The sequence below is a fragment of the Vanessa atalanta genome, chromosome 7 (genome assembly GCF_905147765.1).
Source record: "Vanessa atalanta chromosome 7, ilVanAtal1.2, whole genome shotgun sequence".
In the NCBI taxonomy this organism is placed as follows: Eukaryota; Metazoa; Arthropoda; class Insecta; order Lepidoptera; family Nymphalidae; genus Vanessa; species Vanessa atalanta.
Window position 1 is genome coordinate 9,337,347 of NC_061877.1, and position 20,288 is coordinate 9,357,634.

General features: G+C 33.6%; 1 protein-coding gene across 9 annotated transcripts in view; it reads right to left on the reverse strand.

Annotated features, from left to right (window-relative positions):
- LOC125065079 overlaps window positions 1-20,288 on the reverse strand; it is a 57,237-nt gene continuing 36,949 nt past the window's right edge. Inside the window, exons 1-5 of one of the 9 annotated variants that reach the window (XM_047672495.1) lie at window positions 13,161-13,256; window positions 7,719-8,009; window positions 5,224-5,526; window positions 5,014-5,133; window positions 2-4,591 (exon numbers count right to left, since the gene is read on the reverse strand). In XM_047672495.1, coding sequence (XP_047528451.1) covers window positions 266-4,591; window positions 5,014-5,133; window positions 5,224-5,526; window positions 7,719-7,958 — 4,989 coding nt within the window. In that variant the 5' untranslated portion in view covers window positions 7,959-8,009; window positions 13,161-13,256 and the 3' untranslated portion in view covers window positions 2-265. Of the gene's footprint in view, window positions 4,592-5,013; window positions 5,134-5,223; window positions 5,527-7,718; window positions 8,999-13,040; window positions 13,257-20,288 lie in introns of those variants that run through there. The other 8 variants (XM_047672493.1, XM_047672494.1, XM_047672492.1 and 5 more) reach the window with 8 other exon arrangements.

The window sequence follows — 20,288 nt, forward strand, 5'->3', positions numbered from 1 at the left end:
AGTATTTAACATGTCAAATATAAAAAAATCCTTAGCTAACTATAATCTTTATAATTAAGTATCGTTTTACATAGGTAGGCAAAAACTAAATTTAATCGTGAGTAATAATATAAGCCACTTTATTCTCAAATGAGATCAGTCTTACCTTAAAATATTATAATTATATAATTTACACTATTTATAATACCTACAGTAATTTTATTTTTAATCGTCTGAATATAACTTGTAGGAAATTTTATGTAGATATTAAGGACACATAATTTTGCTATAAGGAGGGTTTGAACCTTGACATGTAAAAGTCGCAATCAGGACAATAGCTGGCAGGATGATTAACTGTTTTCTTTCGACATAAATTACATGGCATTTTTTGTGAAGTCGTCGAAACGGATGTTTGGTTTTCATTTGGGTAATTTCCGTTCATCGGAGCTGCTGGTATGGGAGATTCTGTTCCACCCTTTGTCCCCGGCTCGAAAGATACAGATTTCTTTTGAATTTGCTTCGGCAGATGTTGATAAGGATTAAAACCTGTTTGAGAGTATGGATATTGCTCATTATTAGCAATACTGTCCGAAGTGGTAGTTGGGTTATACGAAGGAGCGCGTTGTTGAGAATTTGCGTAGTGTCTACCATCTGGTAGACGGTTTTGGTTGTTTGCATTATTGTCAACATAACAGTTATTAGGCATTTTCTGGTAATTTCCATTATAGTTATCGACGGATACGTCACCATGTGGAGGTGGAACCCTTTGGTAGGAAGGATGATTGTTGTTATAGTGATTTGCATTATTCACTTGGGAGTATCGACTAGAATAATCAGAGTTAGCGTAACTTGTCGGTGGGTTGTGGTAGCTCTGATAAGCTGGTGAATTGGTGGGAACACTTTGGTAAGGCGAATTACTATTGTTATTTTGTGCATTTTTGTTGTATTGACGATTTGTTGAATAAGCAGATACTGGAAGAGCTGCAGGAAGCAGTGGCAATCTATGATAGTAATTGTTGTTGTGTGTATTATTTTGACCTTGATTGATTTGATGTAGCTGACTTGGTGGATGAGGATAAGTATTCGGTACTGATCTTTGAAGGCTTGGAACATGTTTTGACATATAAGTACCATTATGCGGCGTAGGAGTCAGTCTGTTAGCAGGAGTTTGGTTAGGGTTTTGTGGGCTTGTGTTGTTTTGATTGTTGTATACCGATGGAGGTTGAGTATACGGTATTTGATTGTTGTCACTCTGTGCAGAATTGGCCGGTAATGCTTGATATATCTGACTGCTGTTTTGCGGACTAGAGTTAGAATTTGTGAGTACTGGTGAATTGCTACCATGTAAACAAGTGCTTTTTTGTGGATTATATTGATGTTGAGGCCGTGTCTGAGCAATTTGATAAAATGGGTAAGGATTCTGCACTCTATAGTAATCTGCATGTACACCATCATTAGGAGGATATGATGTTTGTGATGACGCCGAAATGGAAATTGTAGATCTTGAGGACTGGCTGTCAAAAGACTCAGTTCTTTGAAGAGATGGCTTATCGGTTTGCAGTGGTACAGTAATAAGTTCTGTTCTGTTCATCGCTGATTTTAAAACTCTTTCTAAAATTGGGTTAGGTATGTAACTGTCATCTTCTTGATCTTCTGCTGTTGCAACTAATATGACTTGATCGCAAAACGATACGGATTTTTTCTTCGGTTTAGTGCGATCGCCATAAATAGTAGTATTAACCATCTTTGAATCGTCATATTGATCTTCAATTTGTTTAGGATCTAACGAAGAAGAAGACGTGCGTCGATTATATACTCTGCTGTTAGACTGATTAGAACAGTTTATTATGTCACGGCTACCATTTATACCTTTATATGAAACATTAGAGCGTTCACTTTCATTGGTTATATTTTGTGCATTCTTTTCAAATCTAGAAGCAATATCTCTAATACTATTACTATTTTCAGACACTTGAGAAATGTTTTCGTTAGTATTTGTAAGTTGGCAATCTAGCGAACCAGATCTTTTAAGTTTAAGTGCAGCTTGTTTAGCTTGCAGTTCTCGTAGCCAATTATCCCCGGAAGTCCCAATAGTTTCCAACTGATTTAATTTTGTGGAGCCATCTTCGTTTCTGAGTATCTCATTTCTTTTCTCTTGTAATTGTGCTAATAAAGAACCTTTTGATGTATTAATTTCATTGTCATCTGGCCCAGAATAGTTATCAGAAACCATTTTGTGTATTGCCATTTTCATTAATTTATCCTCAAGTGACCTTAAGTCAGATGGTGAAGGTGGCGGAGGAAATTCTTCACTAGGCTGTCTTGAATGGTTAACTGAATTCATTGGACTTGGATAAGGTGGCAATTCAAACATTTGTGGAGATCTTCTCATTGGCATCACACAGTCGACAACATCAATACCATTATCGAATACATTGGATAGATTCTGAATATTGTTATGCGTAGGTAGTATATTTGGTAGCGCATCTCTTTTAATTGGACTTTGTTCTTGATGTATCATGGCCTTAGTAACAACTGTATGAAAATTTTGAGAAGTGTTTGGCGAGTCATCTAGTCTATTATTATTATATTGATTCATTGGGTTTCCATCATAGGAAGGCAAAAACGGTAACGATTGAGGCTCATCACCATATTGTTCCGAGAATCCACCATCCTCTTCATTGTCATGTGTATAGACGTACTCGCCATGAGTAGCAGGCGGTAAGGGCTGTTGTGGCCTTGTTTGAATACCGTGCTCTAATACTTCTGGTTCGAACTTAGGCCCGCTAAGCTGAGAAGTCGTTCGCAGCGGCGGAGGTGGAGGTACTTTAGCCGCAGTTAGCATTTTTCCAGCGCTTCCATGAAAACTTTTCCGCATTAATTTACTTCGCTCTAAATTAGGGTTTGTTCCACTAGCTGCAGAGTATTCCAAATGACCCTCAGATAAATAGCCACTTAAATTTGGCTTTTCATCTTTCTTTCTTCTTCCTACGTCGGCGTCATCTACTGAAGAAACACGTGTTTCCTTGTTTTTCGATTCAGTATTGGCGTCAGCCCCTTCAGTCAAGTCTGGCATAGAACGGTTCTTTCTTCTTATTAATCCTCCCATTAACAACTTTCTACGAATTTTATGCTGTTTTTTATTTGATTTTTTATCTTCCACGGGCTCTTCTTTTTTCTCTGGAGCTACCGATATTTCTTTTCTCACACGACCACGGTCCTCACTTCTTGAACGTTTGTCTCTGCCTTTTTCGTCTTCTCGAGATTTATGTCTTGGTGGACGCTCTCTTGGCGGATTATCAATATCTTCTTCCACGTGTTTAGGAGATTTTTTTGATGATCCTTTCTTTTTAGGCAACGTAGCATAAATTTCTATAGTAGTTGCCGAACTCTCAAGGCCACCTTTGGTATTTCTTATTGGAGCAGATTGTGGGATTTCAGTCACTCTATTCATTCCAGCTATTCTACGTTGCAAGCTACGAGCTCGCATTACACAAGTATTGTGTTTCATTCGAGCGAAAGTCATAGTGTGTTGATTATTATAAGGTGCATCCATTGCAGCACGGGCTTTAGCAGCTGCCGCGTCACACAACACAAGCGCTGTTTCATAATCTGCATCATCTTCAGCGTGACGAGATTTTTCTAATAATCTATCAGCTTCTAAGCATAGTGCTTCGCAATCACCTCTAGTAGTCAGTTCAGGAATTTGAGCTAATTGCAGATTATGGCGTAAGCCTTGCTGAAGGGGTAAGCTGTCGGTAGACGATAATGAATAGGAGTCATAGCCAGCATCACACGACCCTCCACTCGATAACTCTCCTTTTCGAGTAGGACTACTTGGAATACTCCCTGGTCCTCTTCCTCTTGCGTACATATATGGACTTTCGACTGTAGATGAAGAAGCTGAAGACGCACTGTTCCTGTCACCACTCCAATTTCCAGAATCTCTGCGCGCTCGGGGTCGAGGTTCTTGACTATCTGACGTGGAGTTTGTGCTTAAGCTCCTTGCTAATTGAGCTCGTCGACTAGCTTGAACTTCTAACATGTTTTCGACACTTTTTCTACTTACATAATCGCTATCATTGTCAGGACCAGGAGTAACGGCCCTTCTGGCATAGCCCGCTACTGGTCTTTCTGGAGCGGGAGTGACCGCTCTACGTGGTTCAGGTGCAGGAAATGGTACTACATCTTTCGGCGCATGTCGTGTATCACAAGGTGTTCCGTCAACTGCAGCATATAAAAGCAGAAGGGGTTGAAATCTTCCTCTTCTACACTTTTCAACTACTTGAGACCATTCAGGTCCTATTTCTTTTACATCGGCATCGTCGAAGTAAATCCATAGTTGTAATTTACTATGGAAAAAGAAGGTTGAATAGTGTTTTCCGTAATAAGTGACCAGTCCGACGAGACGATGCGTAGCGCGGGCGGCCCAGGCACGGTCAACGCAAGCGTGAAATGCGTCTGTCGGTCGTAATTCAGTACCCAAAGCTGCATACACAGCTGCAACATGCTCAGCCGATGGTCTGTCGGAGTCCCATACCATCCCGATTGAAACAACTTCGGGACGATTCATTAAGGTTCGGCAAATTTGAATCTTGGCTCCGCAAGCATTCTGGAATAAAAAAAAAAAACATTATATTTTATACGTTTTAACAACAGTTATTTTAAAATATAGGTTAACGAACTAGCAAATGAACCATCTAATGGTATGTGCTCACCACTGCACATAGAGATTGACGCTGTAATTAACCATTCCTTACATCGCTAGGCACTACCAAACCTAGGAGCTAATATGTTATCCCCCACCCCTTGTGCCTGTAGTGACACTGGCTCTATGGCCCTTCAAACCGAAACACAACAATACTAAGTTATTTTTTTGTCATAGCTGTTTGGTAAAAAATATGACGAGTAGGTGGGCCTTATGCAAACCCCCCTGGTTTGCATAAGGCACTATCACCAAGAAGACATTTTATTCATTATATACAAATAAAAGATACATGTGTATTATATATTGTTCAAAACCTAAATACTTACGGGACAATCTCGTATGTCGCCCATGCCTCCAGCCTTTCTTAGAAGTAAACCGAAGCTATCGCCATGCTCTCCGAGAGCAGCTTGCGCTGTTAATGCGGTTGCAGATACGTAGTGGACCATCTGTTGGTATAGATTACATAAAATTAGCAATATTTTTTTGAGTATAGATTAATATTTCATATTAATAAGTAAATATTTGTTAAAATTTACCTGGGTAAAAGGCAGAGGTTCCGACGTAGCTTGACATGCACCACACACAGACTGTTCCACAAGCATCATGGCAAATTTTCTGTGTGGCACACAGTGTGGAGCTCTGCAGGCGTCATCATCTCTCTTATCACCCGTGCCGGCCGCAACATGAGCATGGACTCTTAGCAGAAGATGCTCGAAACATTCGCTGGCGTCGGCCATGCACCCCAGTTGGAATCGAGCTCCTCCACCCCCAAGAGCCTTGCGAAGACCATCGGCAGCCGGCGCCCGTTCCGTCGACCATTGTAGTTGTGCAAAAAGCTCCTGTAAATATAATAATGTTCGCTTAGTTATATATGTATAGTTATCATTTGATTTATCAACTAAAATTAATAACAATATTTGAATAGTATATATTTATCTGTATTAACTTAAATGTAAAATTTATTTGCTTAAAGAAACGTAAACGATATGTTGAACAGACCTAAAAAAGAAAGCCGAAAGCGTGTGTAAGCGAAATATGCTTTCATTGAAATAGCGGGAAGATTGAAATCAGCTTGCTTGTATCGCAAGATTCGAATGAAACCAGTAATGCACGAATATGATAGGTCAGAGGCACGAGCGCCGTGACCCTCCGAGATCACTAAAAGTATAATGTACTGTGTTCTAATAAGATTTTTTTGCAAGATACAACTACATGGGTCTCGATTCATAATATCCAAGAAATGAAGTGATTTCTTTTATTTTTGAAATTTTCAATTACATAACAAGTAGGTCATATATAACTTTTTAGGGTATTTCTATAAATCCAATTTAAACATAGAACTTAAACAATATGATTCATTAAAAATTACGACCCAAAAATAACTATAATATTTCAGTTCAGTCAATCCTCTCGCAATCTATTGTAATATGTCTTTGGTACATCTGAATTTTTGAATTTGGTATTTGAATTTATATTTTTTTTATTTAACATTATGTTATTTTCTAAAGTATTTATGTAAATGTAATAAAAACTACAGGAAATAACTAACAACTTTAAGATATTGATATTAGGAATACAGGAATTTTGTATAACTACAAAAAAATCATTGGTTATGAAATAATTAGTTCAGTATTTACATTTATTGCAACAGCGCGTTCGATAGTCGATTAAGCAGTTAATAACACATTAATGTAAACCATGCTCAAAAATAATGTATCGAAGAAATCATTTGTGGTTAAACAGAGGTGAGAACTCGGCTACTTCTCCCATTGTTGCGTGAGAAAACGAACTTACGCTCCCAGGCACGGTCTTATTCTGATTGCTTCCTATCGAACAATAGGTACATAAGCTAATTTCTAAAGAAAAATCTAAGTGTAGTATGTATTATATTTATGTGAGACTATACCCTAAATTATGAAAAAACAGTCTTAGATTTCCAAAACTATGCGAACTGTATACTGTACATCGTAAAACTATGTTTGTCATCTGCAACTATTTATTTAAGAAACAATAGGTAATTCAACACACAACCGACTGTAGGCTTCGTCTGGACATGAATACAAAGCACATTTTAAATATTCTTTAAACAAATTGCCGTTGGAGACACCGGCACAATTACCTTTTAGGGGTCAGAAACGAACAACGCATCACAAATATTCTACTTGTACATAACTGTTACTTCAAAACCTCCTGCTAAAAATTTCTCCAAACCAATTTTTAAATAATATTTTTCTAGTTATCATATTCTCAATAATACATTTAGGTATTTACTTCATGCTTCAATCTTAAAAAGGTTTTACTAAATATAAAAAGAAACGTAAAATAATTATATTTATACTTTTTAAATGAATTATCAAAAAGTTAAAAAGAATAATCGTATATGACATTGCAACAGCTTGACGTGGACAAACTTCCTGCCAAGAGATAGCTTACTGTAATACCAGAGGGGTCTTGAGTATCGCAATTTTTTTAATTGTACCTTTCATAAAATACTTTAAATTTTGAACAACCTGCAGCAATAAAATATCTAAATTTGTATGTATTGTGTGTTGAATACAGACACATTCGCTCTGGTTCAGTTTGCGTCCATTATTTCGTTATCCTATCTCCATCATGACGCGCTTTGTTCTTGCACAGATAACAACCTCTCTACTAAGCTCCTATCAATAAATCTAACGCTGCTTAATAAAACAAAATAAAATGCAAGTCGGTGAATATTTATAGCAGGAACTATTTAATCATTAGAGAAATGTGTTAGTATCTTTGTTTAAAAGCAAATGGCTTGATTGCATATTCAAATAAATGACAGGAATTGTTACTAATGAGTACAGTTCTATTTAAATTGATGATGGGAATTCAACGTATAATTGAAGTAATTAAAATATTTAATTTGATTTTAAATTAAAATTTAAGAATTCATTAGAATGTATGTGAATTGTTGTATTCGTAAATATATATTTAAGTCTATACATGTTATTAGAGAGGGTAGAGGATAAAAACAATACATCACGTATTCACTTTTCAAACTTACTCTGAAGAGCGACAATGTAGTTTGACTAAGAAGTGTTTCAGGCGGGTCTCGTCTAGCAGCGGAAGGCGGCCGAGACCGCGGTAGAGTATTGTGTCGCACACCTGCTAGAGACCCGCCTATTAAATCCTTCGGGGGCAACAACTCCCTGTCCTTCAGACCTTCGATCTTCTGCTTTTGTATCGCCGTGCCACCTTTACCTCCATCGTTTGATTCTTTACGCTTATAACGAAACTTGATCATTTCACTGACTAGTCCGCATCGCTTGCACTAAGTACGCACACTGTTGTTAGCCTGGCGAATTAATTGAATTCGATGGTTCATTTAGATTCAATCTCCATAGCAGTCGTGATCGAAGACAATGGCCGCGCGCTAAATATACATATCTCTATCAATCGTTGTGTCCGCAAACAACTTCGTATAAGGCAATAAGTAAACGAAACACGTACACCTAAGAAAAGATTAGAATTCTACTCCGCTTCTAAGTTACGTTCAACTATTTTCTATATTTAAATATATAGATAGGCTTAATAAGAAATTTGTGAATATGTATGTATTTTCGGCGGGAAGACACCGGCTGCGGACAGGTAGAGCGGCAGGTGGTTGAAACGGGAAGCTTTCGAACAACTGCCGAATTGCGTCACAATCCGAGATATAAAACCACTCAGTCACTTTTAATAATCTCCGTTAATTAATCACATTATTTGATTAAGCACTTAACAATAATTATAAAGTTGTACGGGGTCGATACGATCGTCTGCACGAAGGCTTTCTATGAGACTGGCTCGAGACTGCTGAGGCAATGGTGCGGGGGCGGGATATTCGAGCGCCTTTACCTTCCAGGTAGGTTCGCTTTTTTGTAATCTATTGTTGACGTACCTCACGTGGGCTTAACGTTGTCCCTGTCTAACTTGTTTAAATAACTATTAGAACCGTCTCTATCATCTATAAGGCACAATGCTTTGTTTATGTTTCTATGGCAATAACTAAAACTAAGAACACAATGAGCCGCGCCATAAAGTTTATGGCGGTACAATTTGAGAACACGTGCAACTGAAACTGCAATCATTTGGGAGACGATGCTGAGAACAGATGGATTATGTTTTTAAACATAACAACGGTATCTTTAGCGTAATTATTTTTAATTTATTTTACAAACTAAGTACAGCACGCAGCAATGCTTTAAAAATATTTTAATTTAAGTTTAATTTTAAAAGAAGTTCGAAATCTATTTAAAGTATGATGTATTGTCAGATTATCTGACTTCTAGCATACTCATTATAAAATATGATATGTATTAACAAAACAGATCGCTATTATATTATTAACAATGTATTTTTTTCTGTTTATCATATCAACAATTTGTTGTGCTCTGGAATGACTCACATTAGAGGAATCTTAAGGGCATAAACAAACTGACAAATGACCACGAAGTTAATATCGGTCATCATAAGTGTCGAAACAAACTTTACCACAAGTTTTATGTTTGAAAATTTGTTATGTATTAATCAGACGCGCTTTCTCAGGGTGAGTCAGAGTACAACCTCGTCGGTTGTAAAAATATGTATGTGGTTATATTCATCACCAGGATGTTATAACACTATAACAATCCTTTAAAATATTTCCAGCGACTTGTGACTAATTCCTGGCCTTGCAGATTACGAGTATGTTGGTACTCGTAATCGAAAATTCAAACTAGAATAATATATAAGTAATTAACGGCCGCGGTACAACTTCATTGCTCAATAACTTATTGTCAGTGATTTGTAATTGTTAAGATTGAGTGATAATGAGCTATCTTATATTGTATACATAATTTTACTTTATATATATTTTTTAATTATGATACCTTCTTATGTTAAATATGATTAAGGAATACATGCACGAAGGACAAACGAACGCATCAAATTCAAGCCAGGGATCATTTGAGTTCTATCTAAAATGTCTATAAATTTGCATTATATTTGAACGCTATACAATTGATTTTTGTGTAACATTTAATACAACAACATTACAACATTGACACCGTGCTACCTAATTAGTTCCCACTTACGTAAATAATACGAACATTTTACAGAGATATACAGAACGGAAATACTTAAGTGAGGTTGAACGATTTTAAACGGGGCTGGTTATCGTAATGGGAAATCGGTTAAAAAGTGATTCACTCAGTAATAAGTTTACCAAACTAAGTTTAACCTATCTTAATTTGAATAACATTTATTTATTTTAGCATTATCAAAATTTAAGTTTCTTTGATAGATAGACATATATTGTTAATAACAGTATAAATACTATCAAACCATAAAATCTATCATTTTCTAATAATAACTAACAATAAAAATCTATATATTGAAGTGTCGATGTCACGTACTGTATTTACTAATTTTTTTTTAAATCGCAATTAGTAGTATATATATATATATATATATATATATATATAGTAGTATTAGTACACTTGTTTTTCAGATGTTTCAAAAGAGCTGTATTGTATTACCTTGGTAACAATATAACACAGCAAACAATTAAAATACAACCATAATATGTAGCCAATATCAAGGAAGACTTGCCAACAAGCAGGACATATTATATTTTACAAGTGTGTGCACAAACACACGGGTATTCTCTATTCCTTAATCTCACAATCCGATGGAATGGCAAATCCTATACGACCGAAAAGAGTTTCGGCGCAGGACACACCTCCAACTTCGAGAATTTTTCGATGGAAAAACCCAATAACTGACCTGTGGTTTTAACGCATGACCTGATCAGCGGATCATCGGCATTGTTTAGCCACGAGAACAATGAGTATATACAAATTATGTTCGTCTACATAATATGTATATCAAGCTATTAAAGCGATGTATATCTTTTAATAAAGTAATAGCTAAAGTTCCTTAAGTTGTAGAGAGTTAGAATAGTAACAGTTAATGTTGTAAATCTCTTTATTGCACATAAATGTGTTGTAACAAAATGGAGTACAAAGGCGGACTTATCCCAGTAATAGTGGGTTTAATTTAAGTGGTATAGGTCTCTAATATAAATCCAAGTTTGCACCTATATAAAAAAATGAGGTATCAGTAATTCGAAGATATAATTTCAATCAAGCGTTGTAACCGTGGGACGATTCTCACATGTAGCTTGCGATCCAGTTACAGTCTGTGCCGACTGTGAGAAACAATAATCAATTATGATATAAACGACATCTCGTATAATTAAAATATCTTGTTTATTACAACTTAATTCTTTATATTACTTTCACTACCTCAATGATTATCAAAATGTTATTTATTCAAGTCAATCTCGTTACATTAAGCCAGCGGTTGTAGAGTCGGAGTGTAGATTAGGCCGAGGAGAATCAAGAAAAATGAACGGAGCGAAAATCTCAGTACTTATTCTTTTTCTCTAATTAAATATATCTGCAGCCATATGTTCAATGCAAGGTATATTTACTTCCAATTATTAATTTAGATATTCATGAAATTAAATTTAGAAAATAAATGATATATGTAGAAGGAAAAGAAGGTGCTACAAAGGAGGTCATATGGTTTTTTTGCAGTTCATATGAAATTTCGTCATCGTTTCTGAGAACAGGCTCATTCACAGAGCGGATTTGGGCGGAGATGGATCGCATACTAACAGAATCCATTGCAAAACCGGTATTTATTTATTAGTATTTTTCGCAATACTCATTTAAGTAATATTTTATCGATTAGTGGATGTCAAAATGCAATACTACATAATGTTAGTTCTAGCTCCTTTAGTAGCAAATTAGCCTACATTTTGTAACGTTTTAAATTATACACAATCTTGTGCGAATATGCAGATACGGTTCGTTGAAAATGAACAATACTTCTCAGCCTGTAATGTTATAGAATTTTTGTGTTGCACCAATAAAATTTTAACTGCCGTTTGTTGATATCTAAAATCTTAATGTAAATAAAAAAAGGTTTCAACTATATTTTATTTTCGCAATGTTAGAGCTGTTGAGCTTCCTTATTTTCTTTTCTTATTATCTGTGGTTAAAATTTACTGAATATTTTACAATGTCATGAAATAATTATGTCAAATTAAAAACATTTTTTAATTTTCGTTTAATTATATCATTAGTAATAGATAATTATTTTAAACGTTTATCTCATTGACATGCTATGTTTAAGCACTTGCATTTTTCGTACCTATTTATGTTTTAGTGATTAAATTAACATCATTTTTGAATTGTTAATATAACACACAAAACTAAAAAATAGGCACTTAATATATGTACTAGTATTAAGTATGTATGACATTCGCATTTAATGAGCACATCTTTGGAGTATCATAAGTTTAATTTGCCTTCATGTTTCAACTTTACAAAATAAATATATAGATATAGTATATCAAACATAGCTTACTTAATGTAATAATGTTTTTTACAATAGAATGTAATAACTAACAGTTCTTTTAAATCTAATCAACTCGAACAAAAGTCATAAAGTAAAAGGAGTTCAAGTCTGACGAACTCCTAACGCATTCGACTCGATTGGTTTTACGCTGAATTATATATACGGCAATCGATTTGTTCTACGCGCAACATCTGATTCAATTGTGCCGAGGAAATAACTCATTGTATAAGCGATTACAATAAACTTTAAATGTTAATCTTGTTTACGGTTATTTAAGACAGACAGAGGCTTCAACTGTAATAAAACAAAAAATATATGTTCATTTGTTAAACAAGGATATTCAACATTTAACATATGTATCTACATCTTTATGAAATTATCACAATTAAAACTAAAAGAACAAGAACCGTGTAAGTATATCACGCGAAAATACGTTAAAACAATGTTTTTTTTTTCTCACATGATAAAGTATTAAGTGGTTGATATTGTACTAAGAAGTCCATTCGTAATGTAATGATTGTTATTGTTTTAAGTAAAGACGAATTCTAAGGTTGATGTTTACCAAATAACGCGAATACGGTTTCGAGTTGTCTGATATGTCGCAGCGTGGGTGAACAGACAATGGGACCGTGTGGCCGCAATTATTGTCTAATTACATCAACTATTCTGATGAATATACATGATTATATCGATTAATGATACTTGGAATGTGTATAACTTGACAAAAATGAATTGTTCATTCGATACTCGATACAGCTTGATTGCCGGTACATTCAATTATATCCAATAATTGTTCATCATAACTAGTATTGTGTTCCCTAATGAATGGAATTCGACCATGAACAAGCGGTATCAATGCAATAAGTTGTCGCAGACACATTTAAATAAATTAATGATACAGGTTGTATATTCAGCGCGCTCGAGGCTAACGAGTGACTACCTCGTGAATGTTCACTAGAAATCACTTCCAATATATTCACTACTCACTCACTGTACTCTAACACTGACGATAATGAACTTTGACACATCAATACACAGACACCATTTGCAAAACACTTACACAAAATCTCTATACATACATATAGAGTGTATCGATGAACAGTTAAATACGTAGTATAGAGTCGTATTTTTATAACGATACGCGTCTGTTCGCGGCGGTAGAGAAACAACTTATACACTCTCGCACAGAGACAGGCTGCGTAGGCACATGCGCGCGACAGAGATAGACGTCAGAGGCTTCGGCGCCACATATAAGGTGGCACGGGTGCGACCGAGACGCACGAACGACTTAAGCGGGAGTCCAGTTACGTATCTCGTCTCGATACAGCAAAGATGAAGCCTTTGTAGCTAGAAGCTTTTGAATATGCTTTTCAATTAACACATGTACCCGTACTGTTTACACCTTTTATAATTCGCGAAATTTATAGTGTTGTATTTTAGTTCCTTATTAGCAATAAAATACCAATACACTTTAAAATTGAAAAAAAACCTGTTTATTTTTTTAGACATACTGACGTCACTTTAAGAATAGTAGTACAAAATTTAAAAAAAGTATAGGGAGGATAATATATTCTATAAAGAAAAAGAAAGAAACTACAAGAAATTCAGTTTTGCAAAAACTATTTTTTTGATTCATTATTGCCAACATCCTCGAAACTAACAATCGTCCACATTTAAATATTCTAAAAATGATCGTATCGCAAATAATCGGCAATCCGTTGACATATAAGAAAACGACATTTCTGCATTTCAAAAATAGAAAAGGACCTAGAATTGGCCCTTGCGATGTGGGTGGATTATTTAAGATATAGAGCAATGAGAGAAAGCTTTCCTTTTAACGTCGTAATATTGACGTTTATATCTTTTAGTGTAGCCAATTAATTCATTGATTTATTTTAAATCTTATCAACTAAAGTAGTGAATAATTACCACTTCAAATTAATACGAATAATAAGGTTTACTTCATTAATAATAACAAATGAAAATAACTACCACATTACTGCTACAGATAATTAAAAAAAAACTTTTATAGACGTACATATTATGTGTATATTCTTTTAGTATAACAGTTACACACATTGAGTGTTTCAATCAGTAATCTGAGAAACAGTCAAGATTACAGCACTAGGAGCTAGAAGCTAGGGTCAGCCTAGAACCGGTTTACGCAACCCGATGCGTTTCCACGTACACACGACACCCGTGTACATAATGATGATAACGTTTACGTAACATGATAAGTCTTATCATTTCGTTTATGCACTTGATACATTTCTTCCGCTAACTGTTTGTAAGTGATGCACACGGCTGAAGCCTTACTTAATAAAAAAATTATTTTAAGTATAATTTAATTTAATACACACAGAGACACGTACACAAATATATATTATATATACAATAATATTTTAATTAGGTTTATTTTTAAATATTATATTTAATTTTTCTGTTCGATTTGTGGGTAAGTAAAATGATATTTTTTGTACCAGTTAATCAAAGTGTCCATTAAAAATAAAATGCTCAAGTGATTGCGCGAGGCAATTTGATTAGATCTTTAACGGGCGCGAATTCTCGCAATCTATTAGATAAATGTCAAAAGTTTACCTACTGCATATGGTACGTTGACTTTATGCAAATATTGCATGTAATTAAGATAAATAATATATCAATATAGAATTTATAAAAGTATCAACTTAATAACTTTATATCTATGACTACTAAATTATATGTGTATGAATATACATAGGATGTATAATGTATATACATATATTACATTAAAAATACGGCGAAAAATATGACAAAACACGACAAAATGTAGAGCTTATTTCGTAATTCAGTGCTGTTGGCTTTTATTCCGTTTCTTTGATAACTTCAAAAGATTTGAACAGAGAAAGTAGGACTAATGGACTGTCAGTCTGTGCGGTATATTGAAATAACATAATATGAAATCTTTGCTTGACATTTCAGAATATGAAAGGAGATGATAAATTATTTTATACTTTATTAGTTTCACGTGGTTATGAAAAATACATATCTATTTGTGACTAATATTTATAATAAAACACTTTTCCACTAAACTACTTAAATCCACTTTAATTTTACTTCCAAAGTTCCGATAACAGTTTCGTCCAACCCAAAATGAATATCATAGATTATTCAGGCTCTCGACCAATGATATCGCGACAATTCAATGTCAAATATTTTGCTGTAGTCCTCTTGTGGTCGGAATAGACTATAGGTTCAAACTATATAAAATTTAAACTCGAAACATGATAATTTAAAAGTAATTTCAATAAATTATATGAAGATTTTGATTAATAAATAAAAAACGGTAAGGTCTCCCTTTACTAGTCACAAATCTACGACTAATAGTAATGTGTGTCGTTGTCCTACTTACTCGCCACGTGCGCTCTACTCACGACCAGTTACGCCGAAAACATCTTCGTACCTATCTCTTTTGTGACTTAAACAAACGTGCTGGTTTCCTTAACAATTAGGAAAGAAAATGTCCCTCCATTCATTTTGTTTTCAATACGTATATACTATATTACAAACTATGTTTACTGTATCTAGTAGATATGACTAGTACTTATATAACCTTGTCTATCTTTATGCCTTGATAGTCTTAACTTTAATGAAATTTTGTTGCATAGTCTGTGGTCTATATACCGGCTTTTTTATATTAAATTTTCATTTTTTGCTCACCTGTGGTATAGTACCTTTCAAGTAATACAAGTTTCATTTCTCTCCTTTTATATAAAATACGTAGTGGTTTATGTAAGCAGTGGCAAATACAAAAGAATACGATTATTTTAAATATTTTAGATTAATTAATATATTATTTTAGACATACAAAGTATTGGTAGAAGTTGCTTTGTATGTTATGTAGGAATAAAATCAACATTTTAGTTTATAATATATTGTTGTAATTTATAACTTAATAACGTTTTTATTTTGAATTTTCTTTTTGATTCTTTAAAATTCAGTGACCTAACAAAATGGCGAAATGTATAAAGTACTTAGATTATATTTTATTGATGCTAAATACGAACGTAGAAAAACGAATCGGCATTGATGAAATCGCTAAATATCAGACGAAACAATACAGTTGTTTGTTTATAATTTTTATAACTTTCATAATAGCCTAACAAAGTAATTCAATTTGCTTCAGAAATACTATAGTATGTATTTAACGATAAAAATCAACAATTTCTATTTATGAACCGTAACTAAAAGGTATAGCTACGATTAAGCGATTACGTCACAACAGAACCAAGAGTAATTACAACAGATAAAATTTAGTCAAGATAATGGAACAGTTGGCATTCCATTTAACTTTTAGCTGACCAGCGAGTTGAAGGTTACAGACTGTATCGGTAAAGTTCCTTACAAAGTTACCTCGGATAAAAAGTAATGATGGAATTAATTAACACATTGCATTTAAATGCTTCTAGTCTATTGACATTTCCATCTTAGTATGGGCACGTTCATAAATAAAAGAATTAGTACATTTTATAAGAATGTAGCGAACCTTTTTAGTACTACTAAAATAGACTAATAAATAAAAATTCACTGTGGAAAAGTAAGACTAGTAGAATACGATTGCAAATTTATGTAAAAAGTTCTTTCATAAATATTGCTATTTTGTATTTAAGTTATTTATATAAAAATTATAATACAAAAATTATTAACGCAATACTATAAGATCTGCAAGCAGCTCAATAAGCATAAATCTTAATTATTACGTGGGATAAGCACTTCCAATATTTTTAACTGTTTATGTTGTATTTAGAATACGTACGAATCTTTTACTAAGCAGTAAGCATTTTTTTGCAGTAGATGACATCATAAAAAATCACCGAGCTATGGAGATTATGTGAATCGTAAACAAAGATCGCGGGTCATCATTTACTCTCTTGCGCTTTATTTCTGTTTATATTTCAAGAAAACACAGTGACGAATATCGGATAACATTCAACTACAGTACATAAACCCGCCAAGAAACCGCATGGTGGAATACGTTCAAATACTTTTAACTTTAATGGTGAGAAAGTATCTGCCTAGTGGTAAGTAAAGAAAACGTCTTACCACTGGTTAGTACTCGACAACAGAACGACCAGTTTATGTAGTGCTTACTTTGTTCTACACAATCTCTAATCTAATTCCATACACAATACTCTATCCTTTCTAAGCCCTTAAGTATTTGAGAGAGATGACCTTGTTAATATTTTAATTCAGGTCACGTTATATTAATTCCAAGTATCAATTTCTAAGGTATATTAATAAATGTACGCATAATAAGTTACCCACAAGCGCCTCAACGACCGCAGTACCCATAGTCATAAGTCGTGTGTCAGATGGCAATGACATCTGCGATGAAGATTGACGTGCGCTTAAACCGCATAAAGACGTATATACATAATAAATGACTTGCACTTTTCAAACATTGTAACTTTGAATCGAGTTTACTATGCAGATATGGTTGTTTTTATGTCATTCTTCTTTTTAAACATCTGTCATTTTCGAACAGTTTACAGACAGACGGTTGTCTGATACAGTATTATAAAAAATAAATACGCAACTAATTAATCTAAAAAAAATTGGGATAAAACGAAATGCTTGAGTAAATATTTCAAACGTCTATGGACAATAACAATATAACGGGCATATTAGGTACTCGGTGTGTACAACTGTTGGCCCAACAGGCCACTGTTTGCCTGGGCGAGTATTGAAACTTAAAATAACCTTATCAATCTCAAGGATGATCCCGCTTACCAGCTTAACTCGTCTTTATTAGAAGGGACAGTATATATGCTTTTAATAGATTTAAATACGTGTCGATTGCTTGAGAATTAACTGGAAGTCGTTTCTGGAGATCAACATAAGAATTAAAATATATGTATCCAAGAAGATGAGACTTGAATAGAAAGAGAATATGCAGACATCTTTATATGCTGCACTCAGAATATTAGTAATTATTCGTTGTATTCGACATTGACATGTATTTTGCGGTTGATCACGTTCGACTATGAGCACAAAACACGCGCCTCCGAATAGCCATCGAAAAAGTAAATTAAAATATTAATTCCGCCTTCTGCCTACCCACGTAATTAGTAATATTAAAAGCTATATACATAAAAAATATATTTAGAGAAATTTTCATTGTGTAATACAATATATGGTAGTAACGCATGGCGTAACGTTCGACGCGACGCCGACGTGGCGCCAACACTTCGGATTTACAGCGACCTGTCAATAGGTTTTAAATAAAAGCTATTATTTAAATGGAAGTATGCGCTTTATCAATGTTATAGATAAACATTATTTTAATTTTAGTTTTGACAAACACGAATACATAGATATTTATCCATTTATATTTATCTACAAGTAATTTTTATAACAATTTTATACATTGTTGATTACGTATTGTACAAGGAAATCATTTATTCAAAATACATTATTTATATTATCTGATTAAAGTTCCTTATTCTTATAGCATAGCTTCTAAGGAAAAATCATAGGAAACCTAGAGATTATACCTAACAGTTTTATGAGTCATACCGCCTTAAACATACAGTCGTGATCATTGTTTAAGCTGACAACTTCTTAAATTTTTTACCATACTGACGTCACGCCTGACTTTTCAACCCTACAATTAAGCTTTTATAAGTTAATGCTATGTGTACTATGCCTAACTTACTAGTCGTTTGCTCTTATTACTTACTTGAAAACACTTTTAACTATCTCCGAAACAACTAATTAAAAGTTACAAAGTAAAAACATCAATTTCAACGTTAACATCTGATATTGCTGTTGGTATTTCTTATCAAAACCATGCATTTTATTAATTAGGTTATTTAAGCAGGTGACAACCTTTATAGTAAGTGATTAGACGGGTGCTTAGAAGCCAACATTTTAACTGTCTTTTTATGTATGTTTTCTTTTCAGCTGGCTGTATTTACGACTTTCTTATGCATTTTACTTAATACTAGAAATTAAAAAAAAAATTGTATAATAAAGCACCTACACTGTGCCACTAAAGATTTTATTCAACGTTTTAACTCTTTAAGCAAATCGTGGCCGAGAAGTCTTACATCTTTTGATAGGTTAAATTAACACCTACCGCGGTACACGGTATGTATTAGCATTGATTATTTTTATTTATCTACTTACTTTAGTTATTGGAGTAAAACGTCTTGTATCGTTACAAATAGAGTTATGGTAAAAAGTTATTTTGCAGAAAAATAACACTCTTTTTCTTGCATATACGTTATAAAAATATTGAAATGGACAATATTATAAAAATTCTACATATTATAGGAAATTTAGCAAATAACATTAGAGTTTATTTAATAAATATTCAATTATCAAAATCACAAGTCAATAACTATGACAATCACCATTTATAACACGAACTTTTCTTTAATATATAAATAATATAATATATATTATAAAATGTATAAGTTGGTAAGTATAGATCGTACACTGTAGAGACTGAAGTAAACGAGAAGTAAAACCAGTTCTGCAGCTGCGCGTGCGCACTCCTATTGTAAACACTCGTGTTATATTGGTGGTTTATCATTTTAGGACTTACGTCGGTCAAGAGTATGAATATATTATAAAATAATTTATTTAATGATTTACTAAAAAGTTTAAAGAATATTTTTGACGAATATTTCATTTAAACATAATTTGCACAAATAAAATAAATATATTTGCATTGTCTTCTTTGTTTTTCCTTTGTTGTTAATTTTGGAAATTAAATGTAAAGATACACGTGACACATAGTTTAGGGTTAAAGAAGAACATTCACATTCGTTATATTCGAACAAAATATAGGAATAATTAAAGAATAACTCACACTATAGACTGCTCTGTAACCCAAGGTTCCAGCGCTATTGTCTATGTGATTGTTGAAGCTCAGTCGTTGAGCTGCGTTGATTCTTGGAATGCAAAATTATGGCATATTTAAACATAAAATGTGGTATCATATATGAAAGAATATTTGCAAGTATTATATTAGGAGTAGTTGTCTTTGTAATATGCATTTAAGCTTTTAATAAGTTTATCAGATATCATACATAAGCAAAAGTATCAATCAAGATGTAAGATCTAGACTGAGAGTTTAATCCGTATCAGAATATAAATTATATAGACGAAACATCGGTGCGTGATAATACCACATAAAATGCAT